A 15,961-nucleotide genomic window follows, 5' to 3' on the forward strand; every position below is an offset into this window, starting at 1 on the left:
TGGTTTCAGCTGCCAGACTCTGCAGTCGTCGTCGTCTCTCTCTCTCTCTCTCTCTCTCTCTCTCTCTCTCTCTCTCTCTCTCTCTCTCTCTGTGTGTGTGTGTGTGTGTGTGTGTGTGTGTGTTTTTTGTTGACAAAGCCTTGTTGGCCAAAAGCTTATTTTTTCGCAGTCTTTTTGATGTGCCTATCTGCGACTCAGCATCTCCACTATATGGTGAATAGCAACTAGCCTATTCATAATATTGTTACATTCCATCCTGGATTTTTCACTGTTTAAGAGTGCAAACATATCTTCTTAGGCATTCCATTGATGCATAACAATGAGCAGCCTCACACAGCCAAAAGTGTTATAACAATAATTTCAGTTGTGTTAATGGAAGGTGTTCTCTCCTGTGGCGAGGGTAAGTTTGCAGCCTGACACAACACACAGACTAACTCTGGCAAGTAGTCTAGAACTTTCCCTAATACACAAACACAAAACAACGATATATTTAAATCAAAATTTGTGAATATTTACCTCATTACCCAATAAAAAATTAAAATGCAGTTTTGCAAAAGAAAATATACGGACCTAAATGGGTTCCAATACCAAAGCAGTCTATCTTGTGGTCTTGCTCATTGAGACTTAAAATGGTTTCTTCATTGATGTCATTTGAAGCAACAATCATAAGTTCTGCAAACCATGGGAGATGCAGGCTGAAACCATGAACTCAATTAATTGCACGTAGCACGTAACAAACTGTTATGAATATCCAAAAAAGAAGACACCAAAAGACTCAATACATTCTTACTTTTGAGCTACAGTTTCAAAAATTTCTCTTGCTTTATTGGAAAGGTAGGCTAAATCCCCGCTGTCAATCCGAATGCCTTGTGCACGATATCCTAAGTCATTCATAGCCAGTGCAACAGCACAGAAATTTAGTAGTCCACTCCTAAAAACAGACAATTCAAAATTAGAATTTGTATCAGAAAAGTCTCAAGTTAATTATATGAGTCAACAAACACAAACATTTCATTTTTTAATAATGTTTTTGAAACTAAAATCATGACTACAATGAAAACTGGTTTTAACATTTCACAACTAACAACAATTGAGATGCATACTGAAAGTACTGCTACCAATGAATTCAGCGTAGAATACATATTGAGTATGAATGACTGTTTTTTTTTTTTCTCAAATGCATTTTTAGCCAATAACAATGCACCCAGTAAAAATTGTATGGAGAAAGTCTCCAGCAAATACAAAAAACAAGTGTACAACTGATGAAGATGAACTCTGCCAAGCAGAAGTAAATAAATAGAAATTGGGACAACAAAAAACTTTACATTACACAGGCAATTTCCATTTTAAATAAATAGAGGCTGAAAACTGATCTTAATAGAATTGGTAGATTGACAAAGGAACTAGAACCAAGAGAACTATTTTTTTTTTTCTTCACAGATCCTGTGTTATCTTATAGATGCACATTTTGAGATATAGAAAGGGAACAAAAGCCACTCTTGAGCCACCTTAGTCTGACTTGGAAATACTCATTAGATTGAAGAAGGGAACATACCCAAACTCTTGAGTATGTTCGTCCTCAACTCTGTGATCACGCTAACAGCTGGTATTCATATCTGCTGTTCAGCTGCTTAACCCTTTCACTGCTCCAGACGTAAATATAAGCTAATCGTTTCAGTGCTCCAGACATATATATACTATTTGCTATAAAAAATGCTTACAGTGGTTCCCTGGTACAGTCGTATAGTTATGTATAACGCTGACAATCGGGCCAGCGAGTCGGAAGTAATTGTTGCGCAAGTATGCAGTTTAATTGTTGGGATACTAGGAAATACCTGAACAACTATTGAATGCTGAATTCTCTTTCTGCTGAGTTCATTCGTATCGCTATATTACCTAGTTTGTGTGCGGCCGTTTACGCATTACCGAATTAAACGGACGCGAAGTTACCGTCCGTTTACAGACGATGAGCTACTGAGTATTCTAAACCAAAGTGACGACAAGGACATCATCATGCCCAATCCAGCTGATTATGGGTGGACAGATAATGACGACGACGAGCTGGCAGATAAATCTGTCACCAGAAATATAAAAAATATTTGTGAACCAACAAACGTTGAACCAGTAAATGCAGATCCAGATTTTGATGTTATAGTCGATTCTTTCTCCGATTCCGAAGAAGAGGCTGAGCGTATGCCTGAAAAATCTCCTAAGAGACACAAAACAGTTTATTTTAGATGGAAAGACTCTGATTTGGACCCTAAAGTGTATAATTTCGATAACAGTGGTTCTGGTTGCAAAATCGTCAATTTAGATGACTTGTGTACTGTATACGACTGCTTCCAAGTTTTTTTTAGCCAAGAAATTGTGAGCTACAGAGCTGAACTATGTAATTTATATTATGAACACCTTTGCAATGATGCCAGTGAAAAATCAAGACTGTGACGTTGGAAAAACACAAACAGTGACGAAGTTTACTGTTTCCTTGCTGTGAATTTTCTGATGGCTCAAGTGAGAAAAAATGAAATAAATAGTTATTGGACCAACGATCAGTTACTGTCTACTCCAATGTTTGCGCAAATCATGCCAAGAGATAGATATCTTCTGTTACTTAGAATGTTACATTTTGCTGATAACAGTAAGGACCCTGGAGATGACAAAATCTGGAAATTACATCAAATTGTGGATCACTTGAGAAAAGTATTTCCAGGTGCTTTCTATCCTTTTAAAAATTTGTGCATTGACGAAAGTTTAGTTCTCTTCAAAGGTAGTGTCTTCTTCAAGCAGTACATTCCTTCCAAACGCCACAGATTTGGTGTAAAACTTTTTGTGTTAAGTGATTGTGAAACTGGTTATATCCTTGACTTTATTATTTATGTGGGTGCAGCAACAGACGTAAAAAAAAAAGAAACTGACTTTGGTGTAAATGTTAGAATACCTGGAAGCATTGTTCTCACTTTACTTGAACATTACCTTGGTAAAGGTCACACATTATATGTTGACAATTGGTACACTAGCCCAACATTATTTTCTTATTTGCATGACAGAGTGACTAATCCCTGTGGACCTGTGAGAACAAACTGCAAAGGCATGCCTGCTTTATCAAAAAAACTTAGAAAAGGCGAGATCGAGTTTAAGTCAACAGATAAACTTCTTGCTCTGAAGTGGCAAGACAAGCAGGAAGTTAGGATGCTTTCAACTCTTCATACAAGCGAAATTACAGCGACTGACAAAACTGACAGAACCACGAATGAACCAAAAACAAAACCAGCTTGCATCGTAAGCTACACTGACAATATGGGGGCCATCGACAGGAGCGACATGATGTTAAGTTCAGTAGAATGTGTACGAAAAACTGTAAAATGGTATAAAAAAGTATTTTTTCGATTGGTGGATCTGTCTCTGCTCAATGCACATGCATTATATGAAACTCAAACGGGACGAAATATTTCAGTATCTGATTTTCAACAGAAACTTATCAAGGAGATCCTAGAGATTCACCACCTACCACAAACAGAGGGACGTCGTGGAAGGAGATCGGCTGATGGTGACAATCCCTTACGCCTAACGGAGCGCCACTTTATCTCGCTAATCCCAGGAACTTCAAAGAAGAAGGCCGCCCAGAGAATGTGTATTGTATGTGCAAAACATGATAAACGAAGTGACACAAGATACATTTGTGTAAAATGTAATGTGCCTTTATGTTTGAATTTTTGTTTTGAGAAATACCACACTTTCAAGTATTACTAATGTAATATGTTTTGTGTTCTTTTCTCCTAATAAAGTACCTTTTTTGAACAAAATTAGACTTTCTGGACAAAGATTTTAAAAAAGGAAACGATTTACACCGACAATATTGGATTTTGCGTCTCATTTTTATCTCAATAATAACGGTAGAATGCTACAGTCATATATATACGCACCGGGTGAAAATAACGCGCACAGAGCGGGAGCCGCTGAGAGTAAATGCGCAGTGATAGGGTTAAAACCTTGCGTCTGTAGTGGATCAGGGTATTCTTTCATGTTTAATTCTGATGTCCGAGTATAGATATTCTTCGTTAATGGTAAATGAATAACAGTTATTAACATAATAACTATTCGAGATGTTTTACAAGCATGTTGGTCTGGCACTTCTGATGTGATGGCGTGTTTTCGGTTGCAGCCTTAAAGATTCAATTGTTTGGTGTTGAGGTTACTGCTACAATGTCACATCTGAAAGTGATACGACTCTATTACAGCAAAGAAGAAGAAAGGTATTTGTCATCCAGAAATATAAAATTATGAAGTGCAGCAAAACAAACCACTTCACTGTGATGAGTATATGAGCATTAGGACAGGTGTAACATCATCATCTCAGACCAATAATAGTGGTGTTAGTTTTGTAAACATAAATGTACTGAAAGGTTAAATGTACATGAGAAGGGACTTTATATCTAAAAACACAGATGATGTGACTTACCAAACGAAAGTGCTGGCAGGTTGATAGACACACAAACAAACACAAACATACACACAAAATTCAAGCTTTCGCAACAAACTGTTGCCTCATCAGGAAAGAGGGAAGGAGAGGGAAAGACGAAAGGATGTGGGTTTTAAGGGAGAGGGTAAGGAGTCATTCCAATCCTGGGAGCGGAAAGACTTACCTTAGGAGGAAAAAAGGACAGGTATACACGCGCGCGCACGCACACACACACACACACACACACACACACACACACACACACACATATATATCTCTTTGCCTTCACAAATGTCTGCTTGTGTCTGTGTATGTGCGGATGGATATTTGTGTGTGTGCGCGCGCGAGCGAGTGTATACCTGTCCTTTTTTCCTCCTAAGGTAAGTCTTTCCGCTCCCGGGATTGGAATGATTCCTTACCCTCTCCCTTAAAACCCACATCCTTTCGTCTTTCCCTCTCCTTCCCTCTTTCCTGATGAGGAAACAGTTTGTTGCGAAAGCTTGAATTTCGTCTGTATGTTTGTGTGTCTATCGACCTGCCAGCACTTTCGTTCGGTAAGTCACATCATCTGTGTTTTTAGATATATTTTTCCCACGTGGAATGTTTCCCTCTATTATATTCAATGAGAAGGAACTTTGTTTTATGTGCATTCTAAAAATGAGTAGGACACATTCTTAATTTGACTGATTGATCGGAAATCAACATTACAGAGGTAATCTCAAAGAGAAGAACCACTGAAACACGTTAGCATTTTTTATCATGTAATGAAAGGCAATGCATGTATGACTGGGTGTAAAAATGCATTTAGTGTTGTGTACTGAACAAAGAGTAAAGCAATCTTTCAATTGATATTAATAGCAGCAAACCAGGTTCCTGTGGATAATATATGCAAGCACGGACTTTGCAGTAATGCAATATAGAACATTTGTGCTTTTATAGATGAACTGATTAACAAATTTCCTGCTAACGAAACACACTACAGGAATCAGAATAGAAAGTATTTGAGTGCTGCACTTCACACCAAAACCATGTACAACCTCTTTTTAATAGAAATCCAGTTCTTTCCAAGGAAATAAACTATAACTTTTGAAGAAAAATTATGATTATACATCTGGGGGTCCTCAAATCGATGTCTATAATACTTACGAGAACAAGTGTGAAGGTAAAAAGTGATGACACAAAGGTTGGAGCACTTATCTGACCATATGCAAAACCTCTCTTTACTGGAATTGACCGTTCAGGAAATTTTCTATCAGAGGAAACTCTGGTTATATGTATTCTGCATACACAATATGAAATCAGATTCTGCTGATCTATATGTTTATCTGGAAGGAGGAGTTAAACATCGACCCAATGAAGTCTGTAGCATGTGTGGTTGAATATAACTTGGATGCTGAGATTAAAGACCTTTATCTTTTCAGTGACACCTGTGGAGTTCAAACTGCAACAAAACTTTAGAACACTTTCTCCTTCAATAGGTAGCTAATGGATGATATTACAAAGATTGATCAGTGCTTCCTGTTGCAAGGTGTAACAACCCTAGGGTAATTTTCTCTCTTCCAAATTGACTCTATTGATGTCGGCCTCAATGCTAATGAATCTCTCGATACCACTTTTTGTCAATACTCGTGTAATTCTCAGCTTTTTTTGAGGTGCTACTTTTTACTGTATTTATTCATTACTCCTATTCCTTTAACCAACTGGATAGTTATGAAAATATTCAGTATGCTTTCTGTACGTCCTCATTTTTTTGTACATCCTCATTTTTCATTTCCAAATACAGGCAGTTAGAATACTTCTTGCCTAAAGGTTATTTAACCGCATCTGGTGCCGTGAAAAAATTTCCTTGCTGCAAAAAGACAAAACAGAAGTGCCTCACATTCCAACAGTTTTTTTCACTGCACCAGATGCGGTTAAATAACCTTTAGGCAAGAAATATTCTAACTGCCTGTATTTGGAAATTGAAAATGAGGATGTTTCCGAGGACTTCGGAATTTTATTTTTAGAACTTTGGCCACCAGTTCTTAAAATACAGGATACTTGTACAATGGAAGAACTCCAATACAAGACAAGCACATCCAGGATGTATGCCACACACATTCTATATATGTAAATACAGACCATTTTATGGGGTGGTATTGAGAGAGCAACAAGAGCTACTGCTGAGAACGATGAAGGTGAAGGACGGTAATGAGAATTGGAGTACATTTTGTCGATAATATTTTCAAACCCTGTGAGTAACATAGATATTTCTAGTACATTCCTTTCCACCCCAAGATAAAAATTCTTGAACTTTTATCTAATATGTACCAATTTCCATATATTATGACCCATAGAATCAAGTAAAAATACTAATAAAATTTGCCTTTCGATAGATTGTTCAAGAAGTCACTAGCATTATTGTGCTACTCAACTTTAAATCTTGTAAAAAATAATGCATGTTTTAGACACCTTACATATGTTAGATGAAATATTCTATCTAAAATAATGCAGGAATTGCCTTAAACTAATGAAATGTAGGATCTGGATGATGGCTTTGTCTTCTTACTGAAGTTTGAAATGATCTGCTGCGTTATGCTCTGGTGGTCAGAATGTAAAACAAAACAGCTGCCAAACAGAAGCTGGTAATTCTAAAAATTATTGCAGTCTGGAGGGATGCAGAAAAGTGATGTAACTAAACCAGGACAAATTTAAAACCAAACCAGCATGATTGTGTGGGGCAGGGTGGAAAGAATTAAGTTGGATTATGAATGTTTTGTGAAAATATAATTATTTCTGATTTTGTAATAAGTTTTAATGCCCAAATCATAATCAGTTTGAAGATAGGAACAAATCCTCGGTTTTTAATATTATGATGCACCCTTCAGGACAGTCCAACTCATCTGTGCAAGGTAAATGAGATAGGAGGTTAAAGTAAATAATATCATATTCCTGTTTGTTTAAGGAGAAGGTTTCTTTTATTTCACCACAAAAGGATGCTTTGGATTCGTTCCCATCTTCAAACTACTGATTCAACTACTGAGCGAAACCATCTAAGCGTAAACTCCTGATATTAGGTTTTTTTTTTTTTTTTTTTTTTTTTTTTAAATGAAGACTGTACATCAATCTTTGTCAACTCAAATGCAGAATATTACCCTTCCACATGTATAACAACAACCATGGAGTAATTAAGGGTGTCACACCTAACTCTACCACCTCAAATATCTCTGAAACAACAATAGACATTAAAAAACGGTTTCAACCAGCACGAACATATGACAGGATCTCAGGAAACCAAATACTATCTTCAACACAAATTTGTGTATTTTCAAATGGAAACCCCCTATTATTTTTATGCAATAAATAGCATTAAAAATCACAAAAATAATGGCGTTGGTTGCATCGTAATACATCAGTTACATCTGGAGAAACTGCAAAGCAAAGTTGATGCTTGAAATAAATGAAGCACGCGTCCTTAGGCTCAAGTGTGCACCTCATCCTGCCAGAAATCGTGATGTGATTGACGTACTACGTCAGTGGAGTGTTAATGTAGGGTGTGGTATTGTATGACAAAACACCACTGGCCCATATTTCATTGATGGAACTCCTAAAGGGGGATATTTAGCCCCTTCTTGACCTGTATATTACTTGAACCATCCACCTCTTATAATGTGTCAAATAATACGGTATCAAACCGATGGATTTCCTCTGCATAATGTTTATTGTTGCGAAATGACAACTATAGGTACAATTAGTAGTAACACACTTGGTTTCATGCTTCGAAACCTCGTTAAGTTCTGAAATATGTGGCTTGTAAAGGATAGCAACAGCATCACAGTTTCTGGCGTAATGCATTGCATGTAGTACTCTGCTCAGAGCAGTGGTTGCCTGCACTGGTGCCTGTATCCTTATTACATTTGCCATCATCTAGTCGATATGTCAGTCTTCAGTAATGAAGAAAAACTAGATATTATTTTAATTTATGACAAATGTCACAGAAATGCAACTGCAGCTGTGAAACTGCATGCTGAATGCTACCCAGATCGGTAACTGCACGAAGTGTAGGAATAAGCCACAGTAGTGTGTGCAGAATTTTGCATCAGCATCGGTTTCATCCGTTCCATATCTCACTGCACCAAGAACTGTACGGGAATGACCTTGATTCCCGCATTGCATTCTGTCGTTTTGCACTTCAGCAGTTGTAAAGTAATCTAGTATTCCTAAGCAATACATTGTTTACAGACGAGGCTTCATTTACAAATCATGGAAATGTGAATCTGTGGAGCATGCACTCCAGGTCCATGCAAAATCCCCACTAAATTCGCCAAGTTGCTCATCAATGACAGTGGCGTGTCAATGTTTGGCACAGTATCATTGCTAACTGTATTGTAGGTTCCTATTTTTACCGTGGAACATTGAATGGACAGAGAATTGCATCATTTCTTCAACACACACTAGCGCTCCCCATGGAGGATCTAGAATTGGAAACCCGTCTATCAGTGTGGTTCTAACATGATGGATGTCCCGCACACAATGCAAAAGTTGCCAGAGACATTCTAGATGTGACATTTCCAAATAGGTGGATGGGCGGGGAGGTACTGTGCAATGGCCAGCACGGTTCCCTGACTTGACGCCATTTTTGACTTCTTTCTTTGGGGCGGAGTGAGAGACAGTGTATCAAGAACCCTCAATGACAGTAGAGGATATGCAACATCATGTTACTACGGCGCGTGCAACAATATCTGTAGAAACTCTACAATCTGTGCAACACTCTCTCGTTACCCATCTGCAAATGTGTATCGATGCAAACAAAGGGCATTTCGAACATATGTTGACGTGACACAGTTTCACTGCTGGACATAATGCACAACAATACAGTTTCTGATGGTGACAGGAAACTAGTAAATGTGTTTAGCACAGTGAATTTAAGTTTGTTATCTCTAAATGTAGCTCTAGTTGTCATTTCGCTAGAATAAACATACATCTACAATTTGAAAAATGTAACTTTGAGTTGGACGTGTTACTTGTTTATTTTTGTGGATTGTGCATACCTTCCCATTCCGTGAACCCAACACAGGCAGCGTGAGGTGCACACTCCGAGTCTCAGGACATGCGCTAGCTGTGCGCTTCATTTATTTCAAGTGTCAACTTCGCTTTGCAATTTCTCAGGATGTAACTGACGTATTGCGATGCAACCAATGCCATTATTTTGTAATTTTTCATGCTATAGATTGCATATGAAATAATAGGGGGCGTCCATTTAAAAATACACAAGTTTGTGTTGAAAATAGTATTTGTTTACATTTTAAAATTTCGCATAGTATTTGGTTTGCTAAGCCCCTGATGTACATTCGTGCTGGTGAAAACCGTTTCTGAATATATATTGTTGTTCCAGAAATATTTGAGGTGGCAGATGGTTCAAATGGCTCTGAGCACTATGGGACTTAACATCTGAGGTCATCAGTCCCCTAGAACTTTTAGAACTACTTAAACCTAACTAACCTAAGGACATCACACACATCCATGGCTGAGGCAGGATTTGAACCTGCGACCGTAGCAGTCGCGCGGTTCCAGACTGAAGCGCCTAGAACCGCTCGGCCACCACGGCCAGTGAGGTGGCAGAGTTAGTTGAGACACCCTGTATATACAAATCAATGATTTGCCTCAGTTTTGTAAGTGTTCAATGAGATTCACAAAATGGCATGCGATCTCTGGACCACGAAGATACATAATTTACACGAGGGAGGGGGGGGGGGGGGGGGGGGGGAGAACAAATAAAGAATGAATGAAACAGGCCGAAATTCCAGCACTAAGTTAAGGAAGTGTCATGAAAAAGTAATATCTAACATACTGAATATCTTAGTTAGAATGCCAATAAAGATTTTCAAAAAAATGTATTGTGTTGCACACAATGGTGCAGCAATGAGATAAACACACAACACCATTATTCAAGTGAGAAATCACTTCCTGTAGAAAGAAATGGAAGGAGACTGGACAAAGGCGAATTCCGCCAAGCAGATATATTCCCAAGAGAAGATACTGAAAACACTGTTCTGCGTGGAGTATACTACCAGAGTGCTATTTTATCTTATGGTATGGTGTTGGATAACTTTTAACACAGTTTCACACAAAATTTATATGTACAATTGGGAAAAAGAGCTCAACTTCAAAAAATGATTGCAAATACCATGAAACAAGTTATTGTCACAAAGTAACAGGATGGTGTTACTTGTACTCTAACTCGGCACAGTGTGGATGTCATTCACTCCCTATCCTGATCCCCCCCTCCCTCCCCCCCTACCACTGGACTTAACCATTTACGAGTTGCTCCAACAGTTATGTGCATGCATGGACCCGTGCTAGCTCATGTAATACTGACTCCTCATCTACTGCCCATCACATTTCTCACCACTGACCACTTCCTGTACCATATGACTGTGCACTAACAAGAAATATAAGATGATGAAAGCTGAGCTACAATCATCGATACTACTGTTTACAACTTTGTCCTTCACAATGTCCTAGTCTCACTTATCTATATGGCTAATTTCATATAAATGGTACACATATTTCTCTAACATGTACAGTAATATACATTTGTGTGCAACATTTTCATTGGGAGTTACAGCACATGAGAGACTTTATAAGCTTTGGAATTCATCTAATTGCTCTCTCTTGCTGATATTCTCTATTATACACAATAAAGACGATATTACAGAAAACGACTAAACTGTTTTCCCTATGCTGTAGGCGAACATTTATGCACACAGGCAAGCATGCAAGCAAACGCTGACAATTACACTCAATAGCCTTATAAGCATTTCAACACCACAAGGGACTTTCATTTTTTGTATTACATTCAAATACTAGAATCATATACACACATCCTACATGTGAGTTTGCAAGAGGTCAAAATAAACACTTAACTGTCTTCATCATTAAACTGTCATTTGCTCTAAAAACAGTCATTTAACAAGTGTGGCCTTTCATTTGTATCTCTGAGAGATTTCCATTTCTGATCTTCCTCTAGTACACTTAAATATGAACCTTAAAAAAGGAATAGATACTTTACTATGGATAAACAACTATTTACATCACAATGAATACAAAACAAACAAGAAAAACCATCAAAAATATATCTGAAGCATGTTGGCACAACTGAAGAACAATTAGTCATCAGATGAAAAATAATTGAGAAAAAATAATATTTTAATAATTACAAATTGTGCGATTTTCACTGTGTACACAAAAGTTTACATGGTGTGTAAAAGAGTGATGACTTTCACATGCTTAAGAAAGTGACACATTCAAGGCAACTTTGCCAGTGCCAACAATAAACTGCTGTTCCTGATACAAGTCTTGATTGTTCAGGCTCGTTATTTTTATTTTGACTAGATGATTAAACTATGTTATGGTGTTAACAGTTTGCTGCATTCAAGAGATATGACAGTAATAGCTCTTATTATGCCATTCAAATCACCACACCAATCAGCTACATACCCCAAATCAAAATCTTTAGTTGGTACTCTGTGAAAGCTTAAAATTTTGTGAATTATTCATACTTTTACAATATCAAAGTAACTGCTATCTGCAGAATATTTTTTCCATGTTTTTATGCAATGTTGAGATCGGAAAAATTCATAATAAAATCTATTCCTTGTCCTTTACAGCATTTTCACTATGCCAATGTGCATCTCAAAGTCACAGCTTCGTCAGTAGGGCTTCAATAGTTTTTCCAAGTACTTTCATTTCCATGTCAACACACCAGGAAGTTACAATGCATTGTTAATTTCAGTTTGCGAAATTCTGATGGAAAATTATTTAATTAAAATTTATAGTACAGCTGCAAACTGTGACACTATGTTTTACATATTACAAGCTTTAACAAAAATCTACATATATTCTACCATAATCTTTACACAGTTCACGACAACACTGTCAATCACAATTAAGAATACACTATAACTCCTACGAACCACATTTTTGGCATGTTGACATCATTATAAATGTTCTTGCATAATGACTGGGCCATGATGATGAAGCTATAACTTTGTGAAATGAAGACTGGTATAGTAAAAATTTTATAAAAGACAGCAGGAACATTTTATTACTACATTTTCCATTTATTTCACTCATTTGGTTTGCCAAGAATAGTAACTAAGGCTACCATCGAAGATATGTTCCCTGACTGCAATGTTTTGTTGGTGGTAGTGACACATTTGTGGCAGAATGATTTTGCAAAAGGAGAGGAGAACTGCAACAGCTACCATCAAATGCCAGACAATCTAAAAACCTTACATTGGGCTGAAATGCACAATCATTTCTTTGACAGCTAGGTCACCATTTACACATTTATTCAAGACAAATCCACAAAATTTTATGAAACAACACAAACTTCGACCCATTTCTCATTCAAAATTTAAGAAACAAACCATCAGAAGCTTCTCACAAATGCCCAAAATTAACCCTTACACACTTCTTTAGGGACCAGTAACACGTACATGAAACACCAAACACAAGCTTACACACAGAAAACACACACATAATCCCAATCCCTCAACTTCATGTAAACCCCTAACGCATTCTGAAGTCAGATGGGCACAGCCCAGTGATACTTCATATGAAAGCAAAAAATCCATAGCCTTGTCGAGAGGTAGGTAATTCCATGCTTTAATTAATGCAAGAGTTATGGGTTGGCATAAAGCTCTGTAATACCTTCTTATTATAAGAAGACCACTTACTGTTAAATTTTAATCCTTAAATTCATTTCCTTTCATCCTGCCCTCTTGTTTCCCTCACCATCATATGCTGGGTGACTCTTTTTATCCCCGTTATTTCCCCCAACTATTGTTTCTCTTTCAAAGGAAGAATAAAACATTGGTTATTCTTAAGATGAGTGTTACAATCAGTTTTTGCAGGTATATTACCATTCTTCCGGTACCAGGTACAAGTTACTTTCTAATTTATTTGGTAGTAAGTCAGTTCTCAGGATTTTTTTTTAATAATCATCCTTTTTATTACTTACAAGAATGTCACGTGACTTTTGGAACCAAAAACACATTACAATGGACAGTGTATGGTCAATACAAAAAAATTTAGAATGAGGCAGCAATTTCCCAAAATTTATAGAAAATACATATCCTATACTAATTCTATTAATTCGAAACAAATTTATTGCAGTCTGTTGAACAAAGTTGAACCAAATAAGCCCTTGGGCACAATTTTTAGCCTTTTTGACTAAAGACTAAAATTTGTGACCGAGGACTTATTTAGTTCAACTTTGAGTAGAACTGAGCTTCGAAGACAGGTGCAGGTACATTGTTTCACACTGCCTCAGTTCTATGACCCAGTTCTTCCAATGATACTGGTTGATGAGGGGTGGTGTACCAATCACTGGGCAACCCAAATTCATGTTTTTAATGGCCAACACATCTGGAGAACATGCCAGTAACTGCATCAGTTGAACGCCCTTACCAAAGTCAGTCAGGACAGTACAGGCAACATGTTTTGTTGCATTGTGGTGACCTCAGAGACAGGTAATAGCCACCAGTTCACTTAGCCAATAAATGTGGACAGCTGCCTTTACATTTCTGACATGTTAAGCGAACTGGTAGTGATCATTTCGTGTATCTGATGGTATCCCCATACAATCACACTCAGCTGTCTGCCCCGATAGCTGAATGGTCAGCATGACAGACTGCCATCCTAAGGGGCCTGGGTTCAATTCCCAGCTGGGTCAGGGATTTTCTCCACTCAGGGACTGGGTTTTGTGTTGTCTTCATCATCATTTCATCCCCATCTGGCACACAGGTCATCCAATGTGGTGTTGAATGTAGTAAGAACTGCACCAAGGCGGGGGGACCTACCTGTAAGGGGCTGCCCGGCCAATGATGCCAAACACTCATTTCATTTTCCATTGCACTCAGTGCTGGGCCTGTGTGATGACTGTGAATGTTATCTGCCATCATTTGCTCTCCCAGGTGATTCCATGCACAGGTACATCCCTAATAATGCTGTACACAGAACTGAGACTCATCTGACAAGATGACACAGTCCAGTGTCATCATTGGGCGCACCACTGTTGGCATGTCTCTCTCTGCCATGTCCAAAAGTTATCTATGATTTCAATCTTGTGCATTTACTTTTTCACCACTCAATGCCTCAATTAATGGCAAATAGCTACTCTTAACCTTCCATTGTCTGTACTCTGTCCAGGACTTTTCTTATCGTATTAATAATGCAACAAAATCATCTATGCAACACCATTTAAATAGGTCAGTTCTTTCCGAATCACAACAACATAGATACAGGTTAGATTTCTCTCTCCAAAAGTCACTGCCAATCCACAACAAATTATGATGGAAACAATTCTTGGTTGGTTGGTTTGAGGATTAAAGGGACCAAACTGCAGAGGTCATCGGTCCCTTGTTTCATAAACACACGGAGCGCAGGGAAACCATCCATTAGTCATTCGAAGCACAAGATAAAAATTCCAGGGGAAGAAAATCCCCAAGGTCAATAATAAAGAAACATGGAAAACGGAGCACAGCAACAAAAAGAACACAGAGAAGAAAGGCAGAAGGAAGTAAAACTGTACAGCAGAGGACTGAGGCTGGCTGATCACGAAAATAAGAGGATGAGCCAGCCACCCTGCAACACGTTAAAACCTCCAGCCTGAAAGTTTAGGGTGGAGTCGGATGACAACACAAAACTAAGTAAAATATACAGCACAAAAGAGGGTGACGCAATAAAATTAGAGGGACCTATAAAACCCACTTGCTCGAATAAAACTTAAAACACGATCTGCCATAGAGACATCGTCACCTAAAAGAGATGATAAACCATCTAGGAGATTAAAAGTTCGCCCGAGAGCGGTTAAAAGAGGACAGTCCAACAATATATGGGCCACCGTCATATTCGCACCACAGCGACAATGAGGGGGGTCCTCTCGACGCAGCAGATGACCATGCGTCAGCCAAGAGTGGCCAATGCGGAGCCTACACAGAACAACAGAATCCCTGCGAGAGGCCCGCATGGAGGAACCCCACACAGTCGTGGTCTCATTTACCTGCCGCAGCTTGTTGGGTGCAGACAGAGTGCGCCATTCATCTCCCCACAACCCAAAGACCCGACGGTGCAAAACCGTTTGGAGATCAATTGCCGGGAGGCCGATCTCCAACGGCAGTTTGCGGGTAGCCTCTTTGGCTAACTTGTCGGCGAGTTCGTTTCCCGCAATCCCAACGTGTCCCGGGGTCCATATGAACACCACCGAACGACCACGCTGTTCAAGAGCGTGAAGGGACCCCTGGATGGCACCAACAATGGGATGGCGTGGGTAGCACTGGTCAAGAGCCTGCAGACTACAGAGCGAGTCACTGCAAATGACAAAGGACTCTCCAGTGCTGGTACGAATATGCTCAAGGGCACGAAAAATGGCTGTCAGTTCTGCGGTGTAAACACTGCAGCCTTCTGGCAAGGAGCGCTGGTCGACATAGTCCGCATGAGCATAAGCGTACCCCACAC

The 15,961-nt window shown here is 38.6% G+C and overlaps 1 protein-coding gene across 7 annotated transcripts in view; it reads right to left on the reverse strand.

Annotated features, from left to right (window-relative positions):
- The window catches only part of LOC126470107 (nicotinate phosphoribosyltransferase), a 124,784-nt gene that overhangs the window by 69,771 nt on the left and 39,052 nt on the right, over positions 1-15,961 (reverse strand). For all 7 annotated transcript variants that reach the window (XM_050097704.1, XM_050097693.1, XM_050097727.1 and 4 more), the window contains exons 8-9: positions 791-931; positions 571-695 (exon numbers count right to left, since the gene is read on the reverse strand). In XM_050097704.1, the coding sequence (XP_049953661.1) occupies positions 571-695; positions 791-931 (266 nt within the window). The remainder of the gene's footprint in view (positions 1-570; positions 696-790; positions 932-15,961) is intronic.

This window comes from Schistocerca serialis, chromosome 1 (assembly GCF_023864345.2).
Source record: "Schistocerca serialis cubense isolate TAMUIC-IGC-003099 chromosome 1, iqSchSeri2.2, whole genome shotgun sequence".
Taxonomy (NCBI): domain Eukaryota; kingdom Metazoa; phylum Arthropoda; class Insecta; order Orthoptera; family Acrididae; genus Schistocerca; species Schistocerca serialis.